Source organism: Haemorhous mexicanus, chromosome Z, assembly GCF_027477595.1.
Source record: "Haemorhous mexicanus isolate bHaeMex1 chromosome Z, bHaeMex1.pri, whole genome shotgun sequence".
Taxonomy (NCBI): Eukaryota; Metazoa; Chordata; class Aves; order Passeriformes; family Fringillidae; genus Haemorhous; species Haemorhous mexicanus.
This window is the reverse complement of record NC_082381.1, coordinates 80,499,526-80,522,379: the sequence shown is the minus strand read 5'-3', so window position 1 is coordinate 80,522,379 and position 22,854 is coordinate 80,499,526. Positions and strand designations below refer to the sequence as shown.

At 42.1% G+C, this 22,854-nt stretch overlaps 1 protein-coding gene across 3 annotated transcripts in view; it reads left to right on the top strand.

Moving 5' to 3' along the window:
• UNC13B (unc-13 homolog B) overlaps positions 1-22,854 on the top strand; it is a 208,002-nt gene that overhangs the window by 149,642 nt on the left and 35,506 nt on the right. For all 3 annotated transcript variants that reach the window (XM_059837153.1, XM_059837152.1, XM_059837151.1), the window contains 9 exons: positions 597-747; positions 1,738-1,806; positions 4,054-4,143; positions 5,569-5,703; positions 6,508-6,641; positions 7,519-7,604; positions 16,512-16,638; positions 21,746-21,842; positions 22,623-22,766. In XM_059837153.1, the coding sequence (XP_059693136.1) occupies positions 597-747; positions 1,738-1,806; positions 4,054-4,143; positions 5,569-5,703; positions 6,508-6,641; positions 7,519-7,604; positions 16,512-16,638; positions 21,746-21,842; positions 22,623-22,766 (1,033 nt within the window). The remainder of the gene's footprint in view (positions 1-596; positions 748-1,737; positions 1,807-4,053; positions 4,144-5,568; positions 5,704-6,507; positions 6,642-7,518; positions 7,605-16,511; positions 16,639-21,745; positions 21,843-22,622; positions 22,767-22,854) is intronic.

Here is a 22,854-nt window from a genome sequence, read left to right as displayed (position 1 = left end):
TAATCATTTCACAAGCCTGGATGCTCCTAGCATAATTTGGAGATTTTCTGGAGGAGGGTTCCCTGCATTTAATGAGAGAATGGGAAACTGCAAATGACTGTGGACACTTATTGCAGGCTGAATGGGTTAGCCACAAGGAATCACACATATCAGTGCAGCACAGAAATACTAGTGTGTACTCTCACTGCCCATTAATGCTTTCCAGCAACTGCTGCTACCACATGACACCTCAGAACCTGTGTCTGCCTCAAACCGCAGCAAATTGTGTTCATTTCCTTGTGTCAGGCTTGGATCTAGGAATTGGCATCAGGACCCAGGGCATCACTATGTCACGTACTGTCGACAGCAAATGGTTGAGAAGCTGTTTTATGATCTGGAAATGGCTGCAGTGAAGGGATTTCTCTTTGTTTTGAGCTGTTATCTAGATGGCACCTTTCTGAATAAAAGCTCTGAGATGCTAGAGTTCTGTAAAGTGATGAAATGTAACTTCCATCTGTTCATGGTGCCTGCCAGCACAAGGGGTCTATTAAAGGGATAAAGTCAAGTCCTGCTGCACAAAAGAGACCAGAATGACTTACATCACTGTCCTTTTCCAGGCATTTTGCATGTCTCTCCTCTAAATACATGTGCCCAGGCGTGCCAGCTGTGATGAGCACCTTACTTGCCAATATCAATGCTTATTATGCACACACCACTGCCTCCACAAATGTGTCTGCTTCGGACCGCTTTGCAGCCTCCAATTTTGGGGTAGGTCTGTGTGTTTGGTGATGTTGCAGTTGGACTTCCTTAATTTGCTTCAGTGCTTCCACCCTTGAGTAAATTACTTGTTCTGTTTAAAGAACATTAAATTTGTGAGGAGTGTGAAGCAGTGGAACTCTTTTATACCAAAGAGCATGGGTTTATTATCTTCATCATCACACATTTCAGATATCAATCAGTGTAATGCATTGTGATGTTGATTCTTTGTGTTCACATTACAGTGGAGCACAGATGGTATGGAATGAGCAAACAATACTAACTCTCCATGTTAGTGCTGTTGGTAAAATATATCGTGTGATCTGGTAATTTCAGAACTTTGTTTTTAAAAACAGCAACTGCTTTAGAAGAAAAAAAGCACCACCACAAAAGAAGTCTATCCCCTTAATGGTTAAAATATTTTGTATATAATTTGTGGTGGAGTTGAACATGCTAGAAGAGTATTTGGAAAAGCTCATGCTTCCCATCAGACTGAGAATTTATTAATAGATTGAGGAGGTGTTCACACTGCCAAATCAGAATTCAGTGGAGAGACCTGACCTCAAGAAGTTATGTCACAAGAAGCCTATAGTACTTGTCAGTTATCTAGATAAGATCACAGAGCTCTATCATTGCTCTGAATTAGACCCTTTTCTGCCTGTAATTTATTCATCTCTGAATAAGTATTTTCTCTCAAATACAAGTTTGGTGTAAATTGCAGATGGAAAGTCAGAATGGTTTCTGTTTTGTCTCTACTTCAGAGTGATAATAGAGTGTTTTCCTGACAATTGTGATGTTTCACAGACTTCAGAAATAATTACAGTTTTAAAGTAAATCCAAGAATTGAAAGAAAATACTGTTTGCACAATGCCATGTATCCATACTGCTTTCTCCTGTTCTCATGAGATCTGACACTGATTACCTGATACTTTGCTGCTTACTCTGAACATGGATTGGACAGTGGTGGTATGTGAATGTTTACTGGTGCTTTCTGCTCAACAGAAAGAACGATTTGTAAAGCTTCTGGATCAGCTTCATAATTCACTTCGGATTGATCTCTCAATGTACAGGGTGAGTGGGAATAAACAGAATCCTTTCAGGTATTCTGGTGGGCAGAGTGGAAACACACCATTTGGAGTTTTCTTACATTTCTAACTTCTTGCACAATTGATGTCTTAAGGAATTGTCATGACAAGCTTGTTGCTCAAATGTACCATTTTGTTTTGCTTATGGATCGAACTTAGACCTTGTTTTTTTCTTCCATTTTAATTTGCTCAAGATTTCTGAAATAATTTGAGCATTGTGCATTGTGCTTATCTCTGATACTTCTGCAGAAGTTTCCAGTCCAAGTTAGATTGGATAAAATCATTTGAATTACTCTTATCAGCTACTTCGGGTATCATCTAAAAAGGGAAAATAGACTTGTTCTCCCCTACTATGACAGAAATATTTTAGAGCACCGTGTTGTCAGTTATTTCAGGTTTGGCAAACTCAAATCATAATGTATGGTCAGGTTTGACATCCCCCCTACTTCAGCAGATTGTGAAGAAATGAGTTTCCCATGTTAGCATTAGTCCAACAAGCTTCATAAACCCTCCACTTTCTTTCCTTGCTACTCCTGAGTCAACATTATCTTATCATGTGACTGGGCTGTTTTTTTCCCCTTAAGTTCCTTGCTATATTATTTCAGTCAGTGACTAATTCATTGAAAATTTTGAAAATGGTGGCAAAATGTGAGCTTCGATTTTATTTAGTTATCCACTTCTGATTTTAGCATTTACTTGAAACACAGAAAAATGTATAGAGGAGAAAAACACGAGAAGATAAAGAGAAGTGCATTAGGAAGACAAAAAAAAAAAAAAAAAAGGAAAAGGGGAAAGGTGCAAAAGAAGATAAAAGGAATATTGTGTGAAGAGCTATTCTAAAGCTACCTTACTAGAAAGAGAAGGTCTAAATAGAGGCAACTGATCCACAGAGTAGCAGAGGGAAAATTATCAACCCATGACAATAGGAATCTGAAGCAGTGCTGCCTTTTTTGTTTGCTTGGTGTTCAGTAAAAGCTACTTTTTGGTGGCTAATGCAACTGAAATGTGCACAAACAAGATCTTACATAAAGGACCAGGAAAGATTTATGTAGTTTAAATAATTTAGGTGTAATCTAATGGACGTTATATTTAGAGAAATGGCTGAAGCATTATGGGAGCATTTAGTAATTATTTTAAGACCCTAAAGGGCAGGTTAAGTTCTGAAAGAAAAGGTGTTGGTTTGCAGCTTTCCAAACAGGAGATGGCAATTTATATTCTTCAAATAGTTTGTATTTAGGTCTTTACCCATGGAAGTCTTTGATTTTGGTAAATACCCTGCTTTCCAGAGAACCTACGTGTGGACAGCTTAACTTTTAAAAGGAGAGTTCTCTGAGAAGGACCATCTGCAAAAAAATATCAAATTGCCTGCAGTGGTTAGCTGAACTTCAGTAATACTCAATTACTACTGTCAAGAGACAGCATATTTTCCAGCAACTCCTCAGTAAAAAGTGAAAACTGTTCCCCTCTGCTCTTTTCACCTTCATATCTAATAATTTTTGAACGTGCAGATATGAAGAGACTATATGAAGAGAAGGTTGCTCCTGCTGTTTTGCTTGCAGCAAAACCAATCCCATCAGCTTGAATGTAAGAACATGCTGAGGAACATGAATGCTGTTAAAGGACACAGACCCACAGGAGACAGTGGGAATATTGGAACGGGCACAGTGCCTGAGGTCAGAAAGGGAAGAGTTTTGTGCAAAAAGCAAAGCTAGCTGCATTCAGCATATGTATTTTCATATGGCATCTCACAGGGTTCTAGCTAGTTCCAGTTCCTTATGGGAACTGTGCTAATTTTTCCTTCTTGTCTTTTTTACTTTTCTGGAGAGCTCTTGAATGCACCACACCCCTTGGCATCTCAGAAGAGAAGCCAAAAACCAGAGCATTGAGTGCAGAAAGGAAAGGTCTCGCATAACCTCAGGCAAAAGACCAGGACTGCCAGTGGTGGGGCTGTTCCCAGCCTGCTCCTTCTACAGCCAAGGAGACTGTCCCTGCCACTAAGGGCTGTCAGTCTCCTGGCATCCACAGACTTTACATTTATATGAGAAGCTATTTAATTAAGCAAACAGATAAGCTTCTGCAGTAAAAAGGCCTTATTTATTGAGCATTGTTTTGACTGGTACAAGCTTCTTGAGCAGGAAATGTTTCCAAGACAGTTTCCTTATTTAGCACATGCTTGAAGCCTTGCATGGGTCCGACTGTGCTTTCCAACAGGATTTCCCTTTTCTGTCAACAGAATAACTTCCCAGCCAGCAGCCGTGAGCGGCTGCAGGACCTCAAGTCTACAGTGGATTTGCTGACCAGCATCACTTTTTTCAGGATGAAGGTAGGGATATGGGTGGGGATGGGAATGGCATCTCTGCAGGTTTTTTTCCCCCAGGAGTTGATTTCCCATTTTCAAACCATTGTTTCAAGTTGGGTTTTTTTAAGACACTTAAGGAAAATGGAAATCATCTGCTAACCATGTATAAACATCCACATTTTGTCTTTTCTGTATTTTGCATTATGAAGATTTAATTGCTTTTCCCTTATTATTCTTCGGTCATAAAAATGGCACAACACTCTCCCACCCTCCCTTGCAAAAAAACAGAAAAAAATTGAGGAGGAGGAAAAATAAAGGGAATTGTCTAGTTTTAGGAAGATAATTTGCTTTTTTAATAACATTAGGAAGGTTTTTCACTATCTAGTAAATATTTTAGAGTTTCTCTTGGGGAGGATGAGATACTAAAATGGGATAATATCTCTCAGTAGAGATCCAGGAGAGTTGTTATGAATGCTAATGTGCTGGTTTCGTAGTTAAGTTTATTGTCCTAGCAATGTGTAATGAGATTATTTTATATTCCTGATTTTTGGCTTCTAAACTTTTTTTAAAAGATTACAACCTAATATTGTTGGTTAGTACATGCCACTTAAAAATGTTTATCTTATCAAAAACAAAGCAAGTGTTTAATTTGAGCTTCTTCAAGAAGTGTTAAAATTTTACACCTAAGCCCTAGTGTAAAGGATGATTTAGATCTTTATTTTAAGTGTATTCATCAGACAGTCTGTCTGTGTTGGAAGCTTGATTTATAGAGATACTCTGAAAAGTTTAGAGGTACTGAAAATATCAAAATTGTCAGGTTATAGTTGTGTTTGCAGGGTGATGATTGCCTGTTTAGTTTAAAGTACCTCTGCAGCATTTTCCTAAAATAATGTAACAATGAAATAATAAAAACAGCTGCTGTTGCAAGAGGAGAAGGCATATCAGTTGGCATGTCCCTAATGGTTCTGGTTGCTTTAAAATTCAATAAAGCTTGTGATGAAAGATGTCCTTAATGAAAGTTTTTTGTATTTAAAGGCAGACGAGTGGTGTTTGGCAGGACTTTGCAGATCAGATGTAAACTGCTCTGCTGGTCTGTTGCACATTCTTCCAGTGCTGGGGAAGACTGCCTGGAGGCTTTGTAACAAAGTCCTATAAATTCAGCAGTTTGGCTCAGATTATACACATACTGAGCCACATGATCTGTCTGTTCTGGGGAACCTTCCTTGGCACATCAAAATCTCTTTTAAGCTTCAAATGGTCCTGTGGGGAGATAAGTCTTGTCACTGATTTTTTATGCCTGTGGAGAGTGACCCATTTGTGTTTTCAGGTCACAAGTTGCTGAAAGCAGATCCACCAAGCCTTGAGTGGTTTCCAAAACAGTGATGTGTCCCTTCCCTGTTTGATTTATGAACCGTGCTTTGTTGACTCTCTTTGTTGTCCCCTTGCCAGGTCCAAGAGCTGCAGAGTCCACCCCGAGCTAGCCAGGTAGTGAAGGACTGTGTAAAAGCTTGCCTCAACTCCACCTATGAGTACATTTTCAACAACTGTCATGAGCTGTACAGTCGGGAGTACCAGACAGATCCTGTGAGTAGCTGATAAGCAGGCAGAAATTAAATTTTTCTTACTTTCTTAAGATAATAGCAAGAATAATAATTGATACAAAAAGCCAGCCTAAACAAAGTTGTGTGACTTGTTATCTTCTGAATGCAGAAAATCTGTAATCAATTAATGAACACTAATTAGTAAGGGGAGGATGATAATTGTTTTACACTGACTAATTATGATGTGTTTTGCCAGCCTTAGCAGTTATTTGTGAAGGTAAGGTTTGATGTAGCTTTGAGTGAGCAAAAGCCAATTACAGCAAATGTAGGCTGATCAAGGAAGCTGTCATTAGCATATGTAAACCTCAAGCAGTGAGATTTTGCCTTGTTTTCAGGCACCCAGTATCCTGCACTGGGTTTAAGGAGGTGCCTCTAGACACAAACTCTTCTCAAATGCGTAACAGCTCCAGTGGCCACTCTGTAGTAGTGCACTCACAGCATGTCAGCAGGGATACAGTCACCAGCCAGGTGCCTAAAGAGCAAGTATTTGGAACAGGCTTAGGGCAAATGATGTCTCAGCAGGTCACCTGGAGCTTGGCCTGCTCCTGGCATGATAGATGACAAAACAGGGATTAGTTTGGTTTGAGGCCACCAGTCAGCAACATGGTTTGGCGTGTTAGTGTGTTTTGCATTAGATCAGACAATTTGCCAGCCATCATTAATAATTTTAAGCTCTTTGGAAGAAAGGGTCCATAGGTGGGCTTGGAGTTTGCATGGTGATCTGCATTTGCCAGCTTTTTCTTTGCCCTTACATTTTATGCTGGTTTTCCAATGGCTTCCTTCTCAGAACAAAACTCAGGACCTTCCTGCCGAGGAACAGGGCCCCAGCATCAGAAACCTTGATTTCTGGCCCAAGCTCATCACTTTGATAGTTTCCATCATAGAAGAGGACAAGAATTCTTATACCCCAGTCCTGAATCAGTAAGAATCCTCCGTGTCATGTTTGGCTAATGCTAGTCTGTGTCTGCTCTGCTTTATTTGTTAAACTGCTTTCTATCTCTTCTGTCACTTGTGCATTTATAGAAGTACTTATCTTGTCTGTCTGTCTTTCTGTCTTATCTGTCTCTGTCTGTATAAATAACTTTTTGATTGGGATGGAAGAGTTTCAAAAGGTTCAATTACGATGGCGTTCGAGCACAAACACCCTGATTATTACAATCCTGAACTCAGGGAGGCACCTGAAACTGGGGTGAGAGTTCTTTTGGTTTTTTCTGATGTTGAGCAGTTCTGGGATGCACATTAATGCACACAGTAGTGCTCTAGTGCCTTACACTGTGGCTTAGGAACATGGTGTTCAATTCAGCACTGGGAGATTGCACTGGGTGGAGTTTGCATAGCATTGGAAAGGACCCTGAAATGGGTCTGTTCAACTGGTGGATATCCGTCCTACAGTCCTACAGAGCAGAGAGAGACAGAGATCCTACAAGGTATTACACACAAAGACCTGGACTGCACCCTCATCATCTTTCAGCCTAGTAACCCTCAAAAAGGAGAAAGAAAAAAATGGACAAGGAAGGGAAAAAAGGTGCAAGGGCATAGAGATCACATTCCCAGAATGACTGTGTGCACCTCTTCTAGGAAAGATATGCAGGACCTGTCTTTTTGAGTTAAACAAATTTTTTTGTTTACTTAATCTGTACCACAGAGTCTAGTCTATGATCTCTGATTTTCACCTGGTCCATTAGGGTGAAGGAAGCATCTGTAAGGTTGAGCTTTTCAGCTTGTAGCATAGCTCAGAGCTAAATAAAGAGCCCTTTGCTTTGACATATGCCAAAACATTTTCCAAATGTCCCCTCAGGTTTCCTCAGGAGCTTGCAGTTGGGAAGATCAGCGCAGAGGTGATGTGGAGTCTTTTTGCCCAGGATATGAAATATGCCATGGAAGGTAAGAGAATGTCTCACTGCTGTTAGCTGACTTGTTGCTGGTCTCGTGTTCCCCATCCGTTTGGTGAAAATGAGGCTTAAGCTCATGAGTAGCATCACTGATTGGAGTGGGGATTTTTAGTGGTTTCTTTGTTTGTGCACAGCTGGTTTATGGGTCAGAACTGAGGCTGAGATCTGCATAAGCTGTGGACCTCCATGTCAGGCTTTATTGCCTGCTGTTCATTGACATCCCAGCTGGTTTGAAATCAGAGGTTCCCTTTGGCCTAGAAGTTATGATGGCTTGGATCAGCAGGCAGCAGCAGCATCATCTTCCATTGTGCTGTGGTAGAAAGGGTTGGAGAAGTTGGTAGACTCTGGGTTGTGCCGTGGCTCTAGTTGCCTGGATAAAACAGCTCAAGTTGTCTAAGCCATTGGCAGAAAGATGCTTTTATAGTAATTCCTGCTGCAGACATCTTCATTTCCATTTAGTCTTTGCATAGTTCCATCTCCTAGTAAGGAGGTGTCACGGTTTGACGCTGGTGCAATGCCAGTGCCCCCATGAAAATACATTCTCCCTGGTGTCTACTGTGAGATGTGACCAGAAATAGAGCAAAGCAGGCTCCAACTTAGGAATAAAGGGGAAAAAAACTTTAATAACCTACAACTATATTTAAAATAAGAAACACACGCAGAACTCAGAATGAAAACTTCCAAAAACATTCCTCCTCCTACTCCCACCAAATTCGCAATACATCACAGTAGGACAAAACCTTGGACTTTCAATTCAGTTACCACCCCTCAAATCACTAACTCTCAGTCCATCTCCACCCTTCAGATAATCAATTCTCAGTTCATCAAGAAGAGAGGAGTCCCTCTTGCACCATGGGTTTCCCCTGGAAACACAGTTGAAACCTCCCGTGTTTCCCTGTCACACGTGGCACTGCCCAGAGAACATCTGCCATTGTGACATCTTCCTTCCATGCCCAGTGCTCTCACCACTGCACATGGACCAGAGCTGCTTTTAGGGTTTTCCTTTCAAGGATGCTTTGCTCAGTTCCAAAAACAGCACAGTCTCTCACTTTGGGACACCTGTCCTCCCCAGATTTCACCTCCTGGGGCCAAGGGGTCTCAAGAACAGAGATCCTCTCCTTCACTGAAGATTGAGGGTGCCACCACCCTCCTGACCCCTCGTCTCTGTTCACGCACTCCTTCACATCATATCACTGTGCTCTCCTGGCTCTGAGCCATTGCCTCCCCCTAAATGCAGTCTCTCTGTCACAGGAAAAATGGTTCTGTCCATGGCTATACAAGAAAAGTCCAGCCAAAGGCCACTCCATCATCTCCTCTCACCTGGGATTCTTCTCAACTTCTCTCAGACATCTTTCACTTGCATAAACTTAAATCACACTTGCCCATTTCCTGCTATTCCATCTCTTATCTCTCTCCTCATTCAGCTCCAGGAGGATCAACATTTGCAAGGTTTCCATCATCCAAGAGAAGGGTTAAAATATCAGGCTCTGCCAGTCCAGAACTCCCACGCTGCCGGGCACCTTCTCACTGCACCCCCCTCTTTCTCCTTCTCTGCCAGGCCCTGCTATCAGATTCCAAGGTGGTACCAGCACAGGCACAGGCTCCCTCTCTCTCTCTCCCTCGGGGGGTTGTGGGGGGGCTGCCTGATGTCTCTCAGGGTTCCTCCACCCTTCCATCCTGCAGGGGCCTTCACCTCCCTTCTCTGTCCCAGGCCCAGCCTTCCTCTGGCCGCATGGCTTCCCCTCCTCAGCCCAGCCTGGAGCCAGGCAGGGAAGGTCTGACCTCTTTCACCAGAGCTTCCCCTGGGAGTTCTCTGCTTTTAACCCCGCCCTGTGTTCTCAGAGGCGTATCCATGTCCTCAGTGGCCACGCCAGGTGCCAATATTCAAATCTGAGCACCTATTGGTTTGACCACAGCCTCCCAAAAAACTCTCTTCCTTTCAAACCAGGACAGGTGGAAATTTTACTGTTTCTCAAAATGAGTTAGGCATACAAAACCCAGCAAACGTCCAGAAAGGAATTCTTCTTTCAGTACTCTTCTGATGGTTGGTTTCTAAACTTGATTTTATTTCTCTCTGTTGATTTTCACAATCTCACCAACTTTTCACAAGTTTCAGAGAGCATCCAGCTCCCACTGTCTCTGCAGGGTTGGGCTTTATGATCATTCATAAGGTGAGACTGTGATAGAACAGAGGTGCCAGTGCTGTCTGCAGTTTGCTAGCTTTATTTATATTCCAAACTGAAGTCAAGCTACTGCTTTTGGCCACTCACAAAATTTTGCTCAATCCACTTGTCTCCACTTTGATCTGAACTCACTTACAGGAGTGACAGCCAATTAGACTCTTCAGATTGCTAGGAAAAAATGCTGCCAGTATGACAGCTGCCTGCATTTTGTTCTTTGGAAACAGTCTGTGGGGTTGCTCTGTAGGTGAAAAAGATGACTCAATTTATTTTATTAATCTCTGTCAGTGCAACAGATGTAGAGACTGTGCTGTGGGGGGACAGTCTTTGCCAGGTGAAGGCTTAAATCTGACATGCTGCAGGGCTGGATGAAATGTTCTCAATTCTGTGTTAGGAACTTATTATATATGCTTGTACCCTACAGTTCCTTTGTTTTGTGAGGTCAAGCTCATGTAAGAACAGACACTGGGAAGAAGGACTCTGACCTACTAACTATGTTGAAGAATCTCTTCTATAGTGACTGTCACTGCTTGCTTATGTGTTAGAGATAAGGCAATGGTGATAATTTCATGTTCTCTTTCCCTAGAAATCGTTTGCTCCTGCAAACCATTTTAGCTCCCCTTTCAATTTTGTCCTTATTTTATCTGGGAGGGATGGAGCACCTCTCCTATGAAGAAAGACTGAGAGAGTTGCATTTGTTCAGCCTTTGAGGTGACCTACCTAGGGTACCTGAAGGGAGCCTACAAGAACAATGGAGAGAGGTTTTTTACAAGAGTGTATAGTGACAGGACAAGGGGGAATGGCTTCAAACTCAAAGAGAATAGATTGAAATTAAGTATTTCAATGCTTAGGAAAAAGTTCTTCCCTGTGAGGCACTGGCACAGGTTGCCCAGAGAAGCTGGCTTTGCCCCATCTCTGACTGTGTTGAAAGCCAGGTTGCATAGGGCTTGGAGCAACCTGATCTAGTGGAAAGTGGAAGGGGGTTGGAATGACATGATCTTTACAGTCCCTTCCAACCCAAGCCACTCACTTTGGTTCTTTCTACTCTTGCGTGCTCTCCTTCAGGAATTTATAATGCAATTTCCTCTCCTACAAGTTAAAAGCACCTTATCTTCCTCCTTTGTCTGCAGCAGTGAGAATTGCAATTGCATGTCTCCAGATCTTGTTGCTCACCTTCCTAAGACTCTCTTTCCCTGTTGCATCCAAAGTACAGCTGTATGGCTGTCAAAGGGGACATGTTTTATTTTTTTTCTTCATTTGTTTGCCAGTTTCCGGATTAGCTTGGTCTCCCAAGTTTTCTCTTTTCATGTTTCATACCATGTCCCCACTGATGACTCTGGGCTTATTTTACCTTTTCCTGATAGCTTTCTGGTCACTTGTGAGCTTCTTAGGACAAGCATTGGTGTCACCCATGAGTTCCTCAGTGCATAGTAAATACTTTCTGAAAAGAGCATCCCTCTTCAGAATATTTATTCGTGGCAGAAGTTGATACAAATGCAGCTGGTGGACAGGGATTTTGCATTTTGAACAAAAATCTAAAAACTGCATGGTAATTTATTTGTAGTCTAACTGTTCAAGTTCTGCAGGAGGGTTGAACAGTGATAGAGTCTGTGTTAGGAAGTGTCTTTTCCAAATATATATTCAAGAAATGCTTAGGGTGCAGAATTCTATTTGAGGCAAGTGTGATTCCTCACACCGCTTTGCTCTCCAGAAACTTGTGAAGATAACCTTTAGAACAAGCTCTACAATAATTCAATTACAGGCCTTACTACATACATTTTAAATACAGATGATTGGATTAGCTCGCTGCATTTATTTTTTAAACTAGGGAAAAAGGGATTAAAGGAAACTGATTAAATGATGTGTAGGATGATAATTAGATTTGCCAGCCTCAGCTCTTGGCTCTGTCATTTCTCAGGTTCAGCTGCTGGCTTTTCTACCAGTTAACCTGCACCAAGAGTTTCATATTCCTTTTCCAAATTTGTGGCATAATCCTTGGGTATATTTCTTGTCTGCTCTGAGACAAGGATCTCTGCAACAAAAGCTAATCTATTTTTTGGAGATATGTGCACATGAGCGCAGAGTATAGTACTTGCCCCTAATTTTCTTCAAATTTTCTTCATGGTGTTTTCCCTTATGTTCTGTTCCTAAGTTCTGGATAACATGAGCTCATTCACCTCACCAAGTGGTAAGTTCATGCTCCTTGATGGAGCTTGTAGCTGTGAATAGACAAAGACTTTCATTTGTTACCCAATGTTTTAGCACTTTGGATGTAGTATGTAACATTAGCTCTAGAGTTCTGTAGTTTTTATGCTAGCAATAAACAGACCTGCAGAGAAGACTTGAAAGACCATGCTGCAGCTGTAGAAATGGGGGGCATGTGCTATAAGGAGACTTTGGAGGAGGAGTTCAGACCTGGCTGCGTGAAACTGCCCCCTCCCTCCCTCCTTCCTGCCTGAGGCTTCCACACTGCTATCCAATAGGCAGTGTGGAACAGACTTGGGAGGTCCAAGTAGAAGATGACTTATCTGAGCTGAAAAGCAGTACCCGGTTGCCTGAGTTTTTCTTCTCCCCATCATGCCTACCTCCTATAAGCTGGAGCTTACCCCCATATGCACCACGCAGCCTGTGCAGGACAATGCATGAATCCTAATTTATACCTTGAATGTTGAGGGATTCGGACCCGAAATTAGTGCCAGCCTGTGGATGCTGCAGTAGTGTGTCCTTTGGGCGCCTTCTGGAGCATTAGATTGCTATTATGTAAAAGGTTGAATCGTAAAAATGAAACACCTATTCTCTGTATTAATCAGCAGCTGGTAGCAGTAGCCACGGCAGCAGTGTGCTTGACTGCTGGATATAATGCCTTTGGCTGTCAAAGGAGATTCTGTCTGAGGCACAGCAGAATCTGCAGGATCTACTCACTTTTTTTTCTCTCTCCCAAAGCAGTGACTACTCAAGGCACCATGCACAGTTGACCCACCTTTTCCCTGTTTGCTGGGTCTTTAAGAAGTGTGCCTTGTTCCCCATTAGCCCAAGAGTAAAACAGGTTAGGGACACGTCCCAGACTTGGTTGGCAGACTTATGTTACCCTGGAGTCACTGTAGGGTAGAGGATGATTTTCCAAGCTATACAGTTAGGTGGCTCCACCCCTGGGACACTGCCCAGTGCTCAAGCAGCTGGATAGCCTCTCTCTTAGTACACTAACTGTAGTTAGTAGTTTTCTCGTTGATCTCCCTGAAACCTCTGTCACCCAGAAATCACAAACACCCAGAGCAAAGAGGCTTCTGCTCCTCCTTTGCTAGGAACACCTTAAAAGGGAGTAATAGAAAATCAACGTCATCTTTGACAGCAACATTTCATCTTAGTTTGGACACATCAGTATTGGGAGAGCTGCAAATTGGAAACATCTCTGGTAGGAAAAGAGACTGAGTAGACTTGGCAGGCAGGATTGAAATAAATCATTCTGCCACTTTCTCACTTCTAATAAGAAGGGGATCAGAGGCACACAAAGATGCCAACTATCTAAAGTGTTTACACTTCAACAGCCCTGGTACCTATTAGAGTTTCTTTACAGAAATTTGTCATTATTTGCTGGAAGTTAACCCATGAAAAATAGGCTAACAATCAAGAAAAAAGAAATCTGTGATTGAGGAGTGTGTAGGTAGAAGTCCTGTTCTCTGCCTGAAAAGGAGAACTGGACATAATACTAGAAAGTGTGCTGCCAGGCACCAGTTCCCTGTTAATGTCTTAATATTATGGCCTTGGTTACTCCAAAAGCTTTTCTCTGAAGAAGGCTGTTTGCAGCTGAAATCTGCTAAGGAAGTGTAGAAGACTTACAGAACTCTGTGGTCTTTTTGGGATGAAACACAGCAGTTGCTGCACGGTATCTGTGTCCTGCTGCTGCTAAGCTCTTTTAAAGCCAGCAGGTTATAAAGCAGAACAGAAATGTTCTAAGACTGATGGCTGCCAGAATCTTCACTTTACTTTTTCTAAAATGGGTTTTCAGTGTATGCCTCTGACTGATGAGTTTCGATGTCACCTTCAGATGGTCTTAAACATTTCCACTTACAAAGAAAGCAACTGATCAAAACTTTGTGGGGTCCATTGAAGGGGGAAAGGGAGATGATGCAAGCTGGGGATGGGGGAGGTTGGGTCTTTGTTGGCTTTCCCTGTGCTCCAGAACGTTTGAGTTCATTCTTGCCTTCTCTATGTCACAAGCCCCTCCTTTCTTTCGAATACGTAAAGTTCTCTTCTATGGTGGTAAGACCTCTCCTTTCTTTTAGTTTCCTGTGATTTATCCCTTAGTATCAAATATCTCCTTTAGTGCCTAGATGGCCAGGTAGTCCTAGTAGCTGTACTTGGGTTTATGCTTCTGTAGCGGCTTTGTGTCTTCTTCTTCTGCAACTTAGAAGTATTTTAGATGTCCTAGAACACAGGAAAAAGCTGGAATTGCTTGCTTTGTTGCATTGTTTAATTTTAAGGAACTAAATCTGATTTAAGTCCTTTTTAGATCCAAGTCAGACCTTTCCTCGGCAGGAACAGCCCTTTCCACATGCGGGAGCAGCAGCTGGCAGCAGCACACATCCGAGTTAATGAAGTTATAATTGTCCATCAGTTTCCTCACTCACAGAGAGCAGAGCAGGCACAGTTATTGCTCTGTTTGTTTCCAGTTTTAGATCTGCAGAGGGAGTTCTCATTTTCTTCTACCATTGCTTGAAGTATAGCAGAGGGTCAGCAGTTCAGACGCTGAGAATACTCCTGCTTTTTTAGTGCTCAGGAAAGAGATGAGGTTGTTAATGTAAAACAGGAATGGACTTTACACAGTTCCCTGTGGAGTGAAATGGACCATAGCATGTGTAATTTGTCCATTGAACCATTACTCCTGAGGATTATGTCTCTCAGATATTGGGCATTTTAATCTCTTCAAAACAAAGACTGGGTTTCTCTTTCTTTTATTTATTTATTTTTTTAATATTGTATCTGTGTGGGTCTGTAGACGTGAGCTAGGAGGAAATGTGTATTACACTCCTACAAAATCTTGCAAACAAACCACTGGAACATTCAGCTTCTTGACAGTTGGACAAAGGTTTATGGGAAAATTTGGCATGAACATTTCTGTGGATTTTGTGTTTTCAGTTGGGTAATTCACACTTGATTTGTACTTTATTCTTATTCATGTTGAGGAAGGTTCATGAGAGATGTGAGTCACGAGAGATGTGGAAGTTTCTCAATGCTTTGAATTTGTTGCAAGAATTCACATTTACCTGAACATAGATAATGTTGTAACATAGGCATGCCTATCAGTTAATAAGCCATTCAGAGTTGAGGAAAATACTCACACTTTCTAACATAGCTGAAACCTGTCTGCACATGAGCAGTGATGCCCTTGGAAAGTTACATCAGTGATGAGGTTTCCCCGTCGAAGGTCAAAAGAAGAGTCTAGAGTGAAATACTAGGGTAAAAACCTGAGGCTAAGCCAAAATCATGTATGTTTTAGTATAATATCTCACATTGTAGTCATGGACTAGCAGCTTGCTGTGGTGCTAGATTGAACAAAGAAGCTTGGCACAAAATGTATTCGTGCTGTGAAACTTGGCAGAAGAAAGAGATGGATACAGACAGGAGGCACATGGGAGCGGCAGTGCGGAATTGATCGCCTGATGATGCAGGGTCACAGTGCAGGCAAAAGTCAGCTGCTGAGTCCTCATATCATGAAAAAAGAATTAATTTTAATCTCTTCAAGGAAGATTTGGAAGAAAAGCAGTGCAGTAGAAGGATCTGCCTGTGTAAGCACATGAGGGATGGCTTGGGAGAAAGCGTTGAGCTGCTTTTGGGAGAATTTAGCAAGCATTTTAAATACATAATTGTGGGCTGATCAGAGGTGGGAGTCAATTACTGAAATATGGTAGTGTGGACGTAGGCTGTGAAGAGCCTTGAGAGTGAAGACGTGGACCATGCATTTCTCCTGATAAGGAAGGGGAGCTCTGCATCTCTGCGAAGAGATGATCTCTGCAGAAACGTAGGTCTGATTACGGCCAGTGCTTTAGTGGTGTAGATGTGTGGGAAGGGTTGTGTTGTGGAGGTATGGGCATTATACAGGGAGAAACTGCATTTTCCCAGCATTGCCTGGGTTCAAAAACATAAGGAAACCTGGCAGGAGGAAGAAGTTCAGCAGCAGACCCTGCTTTGTGGAAGAGAAATATTAATTTCTCCAAGCAGGAGCAGGGAAAGCTCCAGTTCCTGTTAGCTCATTTGATCTTGTTTGAGTCACGCTGTCAAACTCTTGGTGCTTTCTACTGTTGTCTCATAGGGTGTGTAATGTAACATGTTGCTATTGCCTTTGTTTATATCCAAGAATGAACAGATTTGCTCGCCTTGATTTTTCCCCTGCAAAGATGGAGTCTCAACTGTGATATGTTAAATGAAAAGGCCATGAGACATTGCTCTGTTTTTATTGTTTTGACAACAAAAAGATGTTCAACAAATGGAAGTATTAATTAGAGCTACAGAAGAAAACTCTAGAGCCCCAATAGTCCCAACCTCCAAGAACTCCTGCCTGCTGCCAAAACCCTGTGTTGTGAAGATTTTGTGGCTCTATAGATACTTCATCCTCAGCACCCTTGCATTCTGCAGACATGCTTCATAAGTCCTTCCTATGCCTGGTGTGGTTACAGTGGTGAATTCAGACCTAACTGCTTTTTTTTTTCCCTTCCTTACAGAGCATGAGAAACATAGACTGTGTAAAAGTGCAGACTATATGAATTTACACTTCAAAGTGAAGTGGCTGTACAATGAATACGTTCGTGATCTGCCTGCCTTCAAGGGAAAAGTGCCTGAATATCCATCGTGAGTGTTTTAAGTCTCCTGTAGTAAATCCCCATTATCTATTTCCTTTTGTTACCTTGGTGGTAGGGTGGCCGTTTGGATCTCCTGTGGCTACCTTCAAGATACATCATTTCTTACCTCTCAGTTTTCTCTGTGTGCATGTTTTTCCCCTGTGGTGTTCTGTGCTGCTGCCCCTCACCCAGCTCAGTCCATTATTGTACAGTGTCTCCCAACGTGTCCAAAGCTTAGCAATGGGATGGACAGATTTAAAGCTACTCTGTGTCTACAGTGTGGGCAGTTCTTGAATAGAAGATGTATGTCTACAGATATGCTTTATGCATGTATACTGTACATGGATGTCATATGTACACACACAGAGCAAGATTTGTAAGTAAAGATAATGTTTTTTCTTAGTAAGACTGGGTAGCTTAGTTGGAAGCATCAGATAAGCTGTTGCTCTTAAGCTCTAAGCAGTTGTTTGTAACTTCCAGCTTTAAAAGAGCAACAATAGATTTCAAACCTGGAGAAGCTGTATGAGACCAAAAGGTTGTGAGAAGGTGTCTGAGACCAAAAGGTTGTCTGAAAAACCTGGAGAAAATGGTGTAGCTAGAGTCCCACATCTGCTTCAAGCAACAGCAGATATCCTGGGTCTTAGCAGTGCTTTAACTGGTTTTCAGAAGCTTTCAGTGATGTTTGCTCCACAATTCCTTTTATCCTGTGCTTCACTGCTACTCCTTCACTGGGTTTTGGGGATTTAACATACATTCTCCTTTTCACCCTCTCAAAATCTTTCTTGCTTCAGTTTGAGCTTGTTATAGCCTATATATGGGCTGCACATAAAGAGTAAATTGTTCCTGCTTTACAAGAGTAAAATGCTTTTCTCATGCTTCTTTATGGTCTTCTGCTGGTTCTTGTTTGTTCCTAGCTTTCCTTCTAAGTGGGGTTTACTCACCCTTTTCAAGACAATTTGTGTCTGCACATAACAGTTGATCTAGACCTTGCCATGCATTGCCTTGCAGGCAGTGCTGCTGCTTTCATGTGCCATGTGCTGTGTTGAAAGCAACCTTTTTATTTTCTTTTATTCAGAGATATTGCTCACTAGTGGTGCTCTCAATGGGCCACTGGCTGCTCTGCAGGCACCCTCAGCATTGTGTCCCACCACACTGCTGTTCCCACCCTGTACATGACTGTTCTGTGCTGTCTAAATGCATCACTTTATCCCTCTTAACAAACACATTTTTCCTGGACTGTGTTTCCAGTTTGGCACTTTGAATTCTCTTGCCGTGCTGTTGTGCATGCAGTCCCTCAAGCCTGGTGCTAGCTGCATGCTGATCAGACTTGAGGCAGTTGGGCATAATTGCTTGGTGTGGGCTGTGGGCCTGATTAAGAAATCAGGTCAGCCAGAGACATAAGCTGCTCACTGAGCAGGGTGCTAGAGTGACAGTGTCAGAAGCCCCTTTCTCTTTGCTGTGCCTCTGAGTCAGGGCAGTCTCATGCAAGCCATCAGATATTCTTAATCTCTCTTTTTCTCCTGTGTAATCAGGATAATGATGCTCGGTTTTGTTCTGCAGTCTGTTCTGCTCTGCTGGCCTTTGTGGTAGAGCTTCAGTGCTCATGTGCATTTGCAGCCACAGGCTTTGTTACGTCACCCTCCTATTTCAGTACAATAGCTCCATTGTCAGACATAGGTGATGTTTATCTCAGCCATAACCTTCACCTGTCACAAAGTATCCCCTTGTTATGAATTGTCCTTTGATTTCTTTCATCACAAGTATTTTTAGCCTCAGAACTTCCTTAAACAAAGGAGTCCACACATCAGGTTTGCCCATGGGTAAACTCCTTAGATGAAACTAAATTGCTGCTCTCCAGACAATGGTTGGGCTGTTGATGCCTCAGGTTTTAGCTTTTATATTTTTCAGATTCTGTACTGCTTTAGTGTGTAGATCTGAGGTTCATATTAGGGGATAGTAAGCTCTCTTCACAGAGTAGGGAGACAAAACAATTCCTTTTCTAGCTGAGGACCAAGGACAAATTATCCAAATCTCAGGTCCAAGAGCACAAACAATGGCAGAATGAAGAGAGAAAAACAAGAAGAATGGGACTTCATAACCTAAAGCTATAACTGGACAATTAACTCCCATATGCTAATGGACCAGAACTTCTTCTTGTGACTGGTCTTCCATTTCGTGACCATTTTGGGTTCATCTTGGGTGTAGCCCTGGCTGGGCTCTTGTACTGCCCAAGGTGTATCCATTGAGGCCTTCTAATAAATACCTACTTTATTCTTTAGCTCCGTCTAGCCTCTGTTCTTTGTCAGCCTTTATAAGGCGTCACTGTCTGCCTACTTGTCAGACAAGAGTCTATCCACAAATTGACTTTTCCAGTTTATGAACTCTGAGAAGCCATGTTCCTGCTAGCCTTGAGATATGATTGAACAAAGTGCAAGGTGCAAAGTATTGAAGTTGAAGTTTTTATACTCCCTTTGTTTTCAGAAACTAAGCATTTTCTGAAATGGAAGTAGCTGTGTAACTAGGAGTGTATCTTCAAAACTTCCTCTCTGCCAGCTAAAAGCTGTGAAGTGTCAGTTCCTGAAAAAACCCCAGCTTTTTAGGTGTGTAAATACGTGTTCTGTGCTTTGTTTAAATACTGATCTTAGTGTGCGGGTAGCATTGTAGATTTACGGGAGACTGCCTCCTCTCTGTTGGGGGAAGATGTTCCTTCCTTTGAGATCCTGTCGACTAGCTCCTCCTCGATCTGGCTCTCTTCATCAAACACAGTATTTATCATTTTACTGACAGGAACCCTGCCTGCCTTCTTGCCTCAGCTTTTGTTGAGGCACAGAGATTGTTCTGTAGATACCCTCAGCAAATGAGCAAGATTAATTCACCTGCAGAGTGTGATCATGAGGGAGCCAGGCTCATGGCCAAGCTGAAATGGTAGCCTTTTGTGTTACCTCACTGTTATGCAGCCAAGGGAAGTGAACTTACATTTAGTCCTGAAGTGCTGCTGCCTTTCCCAGCAGGCAAGACTGAAGTGAATTCTGTGCAGACCTTGTTTGGAGAGTGTGGCTGTGCCATCTGGAGCCAGGCTGTGCTGACCCCTATGAGCACAGAATGTCTCTGAAGCAGCACTGTGAGCCACTGCTGTGTGTGCTGGTGTGTGAGTCATTACAGTGTTTGCTTCCTGACCAATAGTTGAAGCAGATGAAGGAGAAATTTGCCATATAACAACATTTTGAAGCTATTTATGCATGAAATCAGATTATTTTTATTCATTTCTGTGCTGGATGATTTTGCATATTGTTCTGGAAATGTTGCCTTCGTAGTTCTTGGAGTTCCCCTGACTTGCTCAGAAGCCCAAGCTGATAGAAATATATTATAAGAGATATTTGGCCTAAAATAGTTCTAGATTTGTGTTACAACTCAAGGCATAGTTTGGCCCTGAATGTACACATGGACTGGAAGTATTTGTAAATTATTTGCATCTCTTAGGTTTTTGTGTCAGCCAAAGAACAAAATTGAGGCTGGCTTTGCAGATGTACTTACCGAATTTCCTGATCTAAGTGGTTCATTCAACATTCATAATAAACCTCTTCTTGAAGGTAATGGTTTCTTTTATTAGAGGGGGAGCAAATACACCACTCCTACCCACCCAGCAGTACTGTTTTCTCTGCCACCTTTGCTCAGACAATTTGGCAAGACAGTTAGGTATACCTAGGCAGTTGATTTTATGTAGCAACATATGGTATCCATAAAAATGGGCAGTGTTCTCAATAGCAAATGGCCCTTTCTTGTGAACTGTGCAATAACTAAGGATGAATGATAATCAGGAAGTTGCTCTCCTTCTAAGAGTGAAAACTGTGGCTTCTGGCACAAATGAATAATCTTCCTTGCACGTTGACCTCTGACATGTGAAGCAGTCAGCAGCTCACAGCCTGGGAACTGTGAAACAGGTGGAAGATGTATAGTTGCTTCCTTGTGAAGTGCCTGAGTTTCTTTCTAAGGCTTAAGCTGTTTAAAATACACAATTGCAGTTTAAAAGAAAACGTTGAAAGCTTGAGAAACTTGCAGCAGACTTCAACATATGCTGACTTTTAGAAGCCTGAAGTGCCATTCAAAAGGAATTCTTCCAGAATACAGGAAGTCCATATGTCTGTGACAGTGTTCCACTGTTGCTGTCTGTATTAAATAGGGCTACATAGACAGGTTGCTGTTGGCATTTTAACACTGTGTCAGTTACAATTTCCAATATTAGCATTGATGTGCTTTATATTTCAAAGTGTAGAGATTATTTAAGGCTATCTAGTATGCTCTGCTTGTGAATTTGCTCTTGATCTCCCTCTCATGTCTGGCACATGCTTTCATGTTCTTTGCAAACTCAGCCCACAATTAGCACAATCTCTATGAACACAGCTGCCTGTGTAGGGAAGGCTGTACTCTGTAAAGCTCATATAATAATCTTTTGTTTGGACTGAATTACACGTGGACACTTCTTTCTCTTGTTTGTGAATGCTGTTTAGTAATATTTGAAATTAAGATTTGCTTCAGCTGTGCTGTGTTGGCACTTGCATGCAACAAACTCTAGACAGACATTTAAATAAGGCTGTAAGTGCTATGTTACTGCTTAAACACAGGCAACAAAAACACACACACACACCCTTTTGTATTGTGTGTGTCCCTTGGAGCAGAGGACAGAGCAACCAGCTGTCAGATCCCATCACTGAAGTTGCTTCTCAGCTTGCCTATTTTCACACTGCCTGTTTGGTACACCCATGTGAGCAGCAGGACAGCTGCCTGTGGGCCTGGAAATCTTCCTTGTGCTCTCCGGCACGTGGATGGAAGGGAGAAAAATGACAAAGTGCTTTCAGGTGAAGCAAAGTTAAAGGTAGCTCTCAAGGTGGGTAAAGGGGAAGGTACCAAGAAGAGAAAAGACAGGAACGACAAAAACAGCTCAGAACCAGCCCAAGTGATGGTAACAGGCCCTGTTAGCTTGTGTAGAGGTGCAAGTATATTTGGGAACTTGCACTGCACACATGGGCAGCAGCATTCAGATATGTGACAGCTTTCACAAGGCTTGCTGGGGTTGGGTGCTCTTCCTGCTGTAACTTGCTGTCTTTCCTCCACTGCAGGTGGTTTGAGCAGTTTGTGATGCAGTGGCTGGATGAAAATGAAGATGTTTCCTTAGATTTCCTGCACGGTGCTCTGGAGAGAGATAAAAAAGATGGGGTATGTAGGTCACTACTTGGTCTACATCATACAGTGCACAGTACCAAATAAAACACTCTAAATTCAGCTGTCTTATAAATGGAGGATGTGGTGCTTTTTGCTAGCTAAACAACTGGGAAACTCATTTATTTTAGTACTTTACAGGTCACAGAGAACTTTTTAATAGCAAGGTGCATATCATTCATTTCTGTCTGTTCTGCTGCTGTTAATCTGTCAGCCAGTGGTTTGGTGCTCTCTCAGCTCTCTCTGTTAGGGAGAAGTAATTGAAATTGAAAATTGAGGCACTTAGCATGTACTTAGTCATGCAGTGAGAATGTGACCTTAATCCACTGACAGACCAATCTTATTCTTAATTTGCTGAGTATTGCCAATGGAGAGAAGAGCTTTCCTGTTATTCAGTGACTGTTGGCACTGTAGTCTGTGATACTCATGCAACATTCTGTTTAATAGCTAAATCTAAAAAAAAATTAAAACAGCTCTTTACCCTCTCCTTCTTTTCTCATTAACTGGCAGGCAAACCATGCCTTGCCTTAAGGATCTCAACATCATTGTACATTTCCCTGGTGCTTGTCATGATCATAGTTAGTGAAGTTTATAATCCAACCAAAAAAGGCTATTCATCTCCTCTAGGCCTTTTGAAGAGTTTTTGACTAATTCTGAGGAAGATGTAGGTTTTGGTAAATTACCCCTCCTTCAGTGTGACAGATGATGGAAACACCCATGGGTGGGTTTATTTCAGATCTTTCCATTTGACAATGACTCTCTGCATTTCTGTTGCAGTTCCAGCAAACATCCGAGCACGCTTTGTTCTCTTGCTCAGTGGTGGATGTGTTCACCCAGCTCAACCAGAGCTTTGAGATCATTAAGAAGCTGGAGTGCCCAGACCCTGTCATTGTTGCCCACTACAATAGAAGGTTTGCAAAGGTATTACCCTCAGCATCCAGATATTTTTCTTAATGAGGTGTAAGACAGTATGATTTTGTTTTTTTCTGCTTCCCGGAGTTCTTCTGCA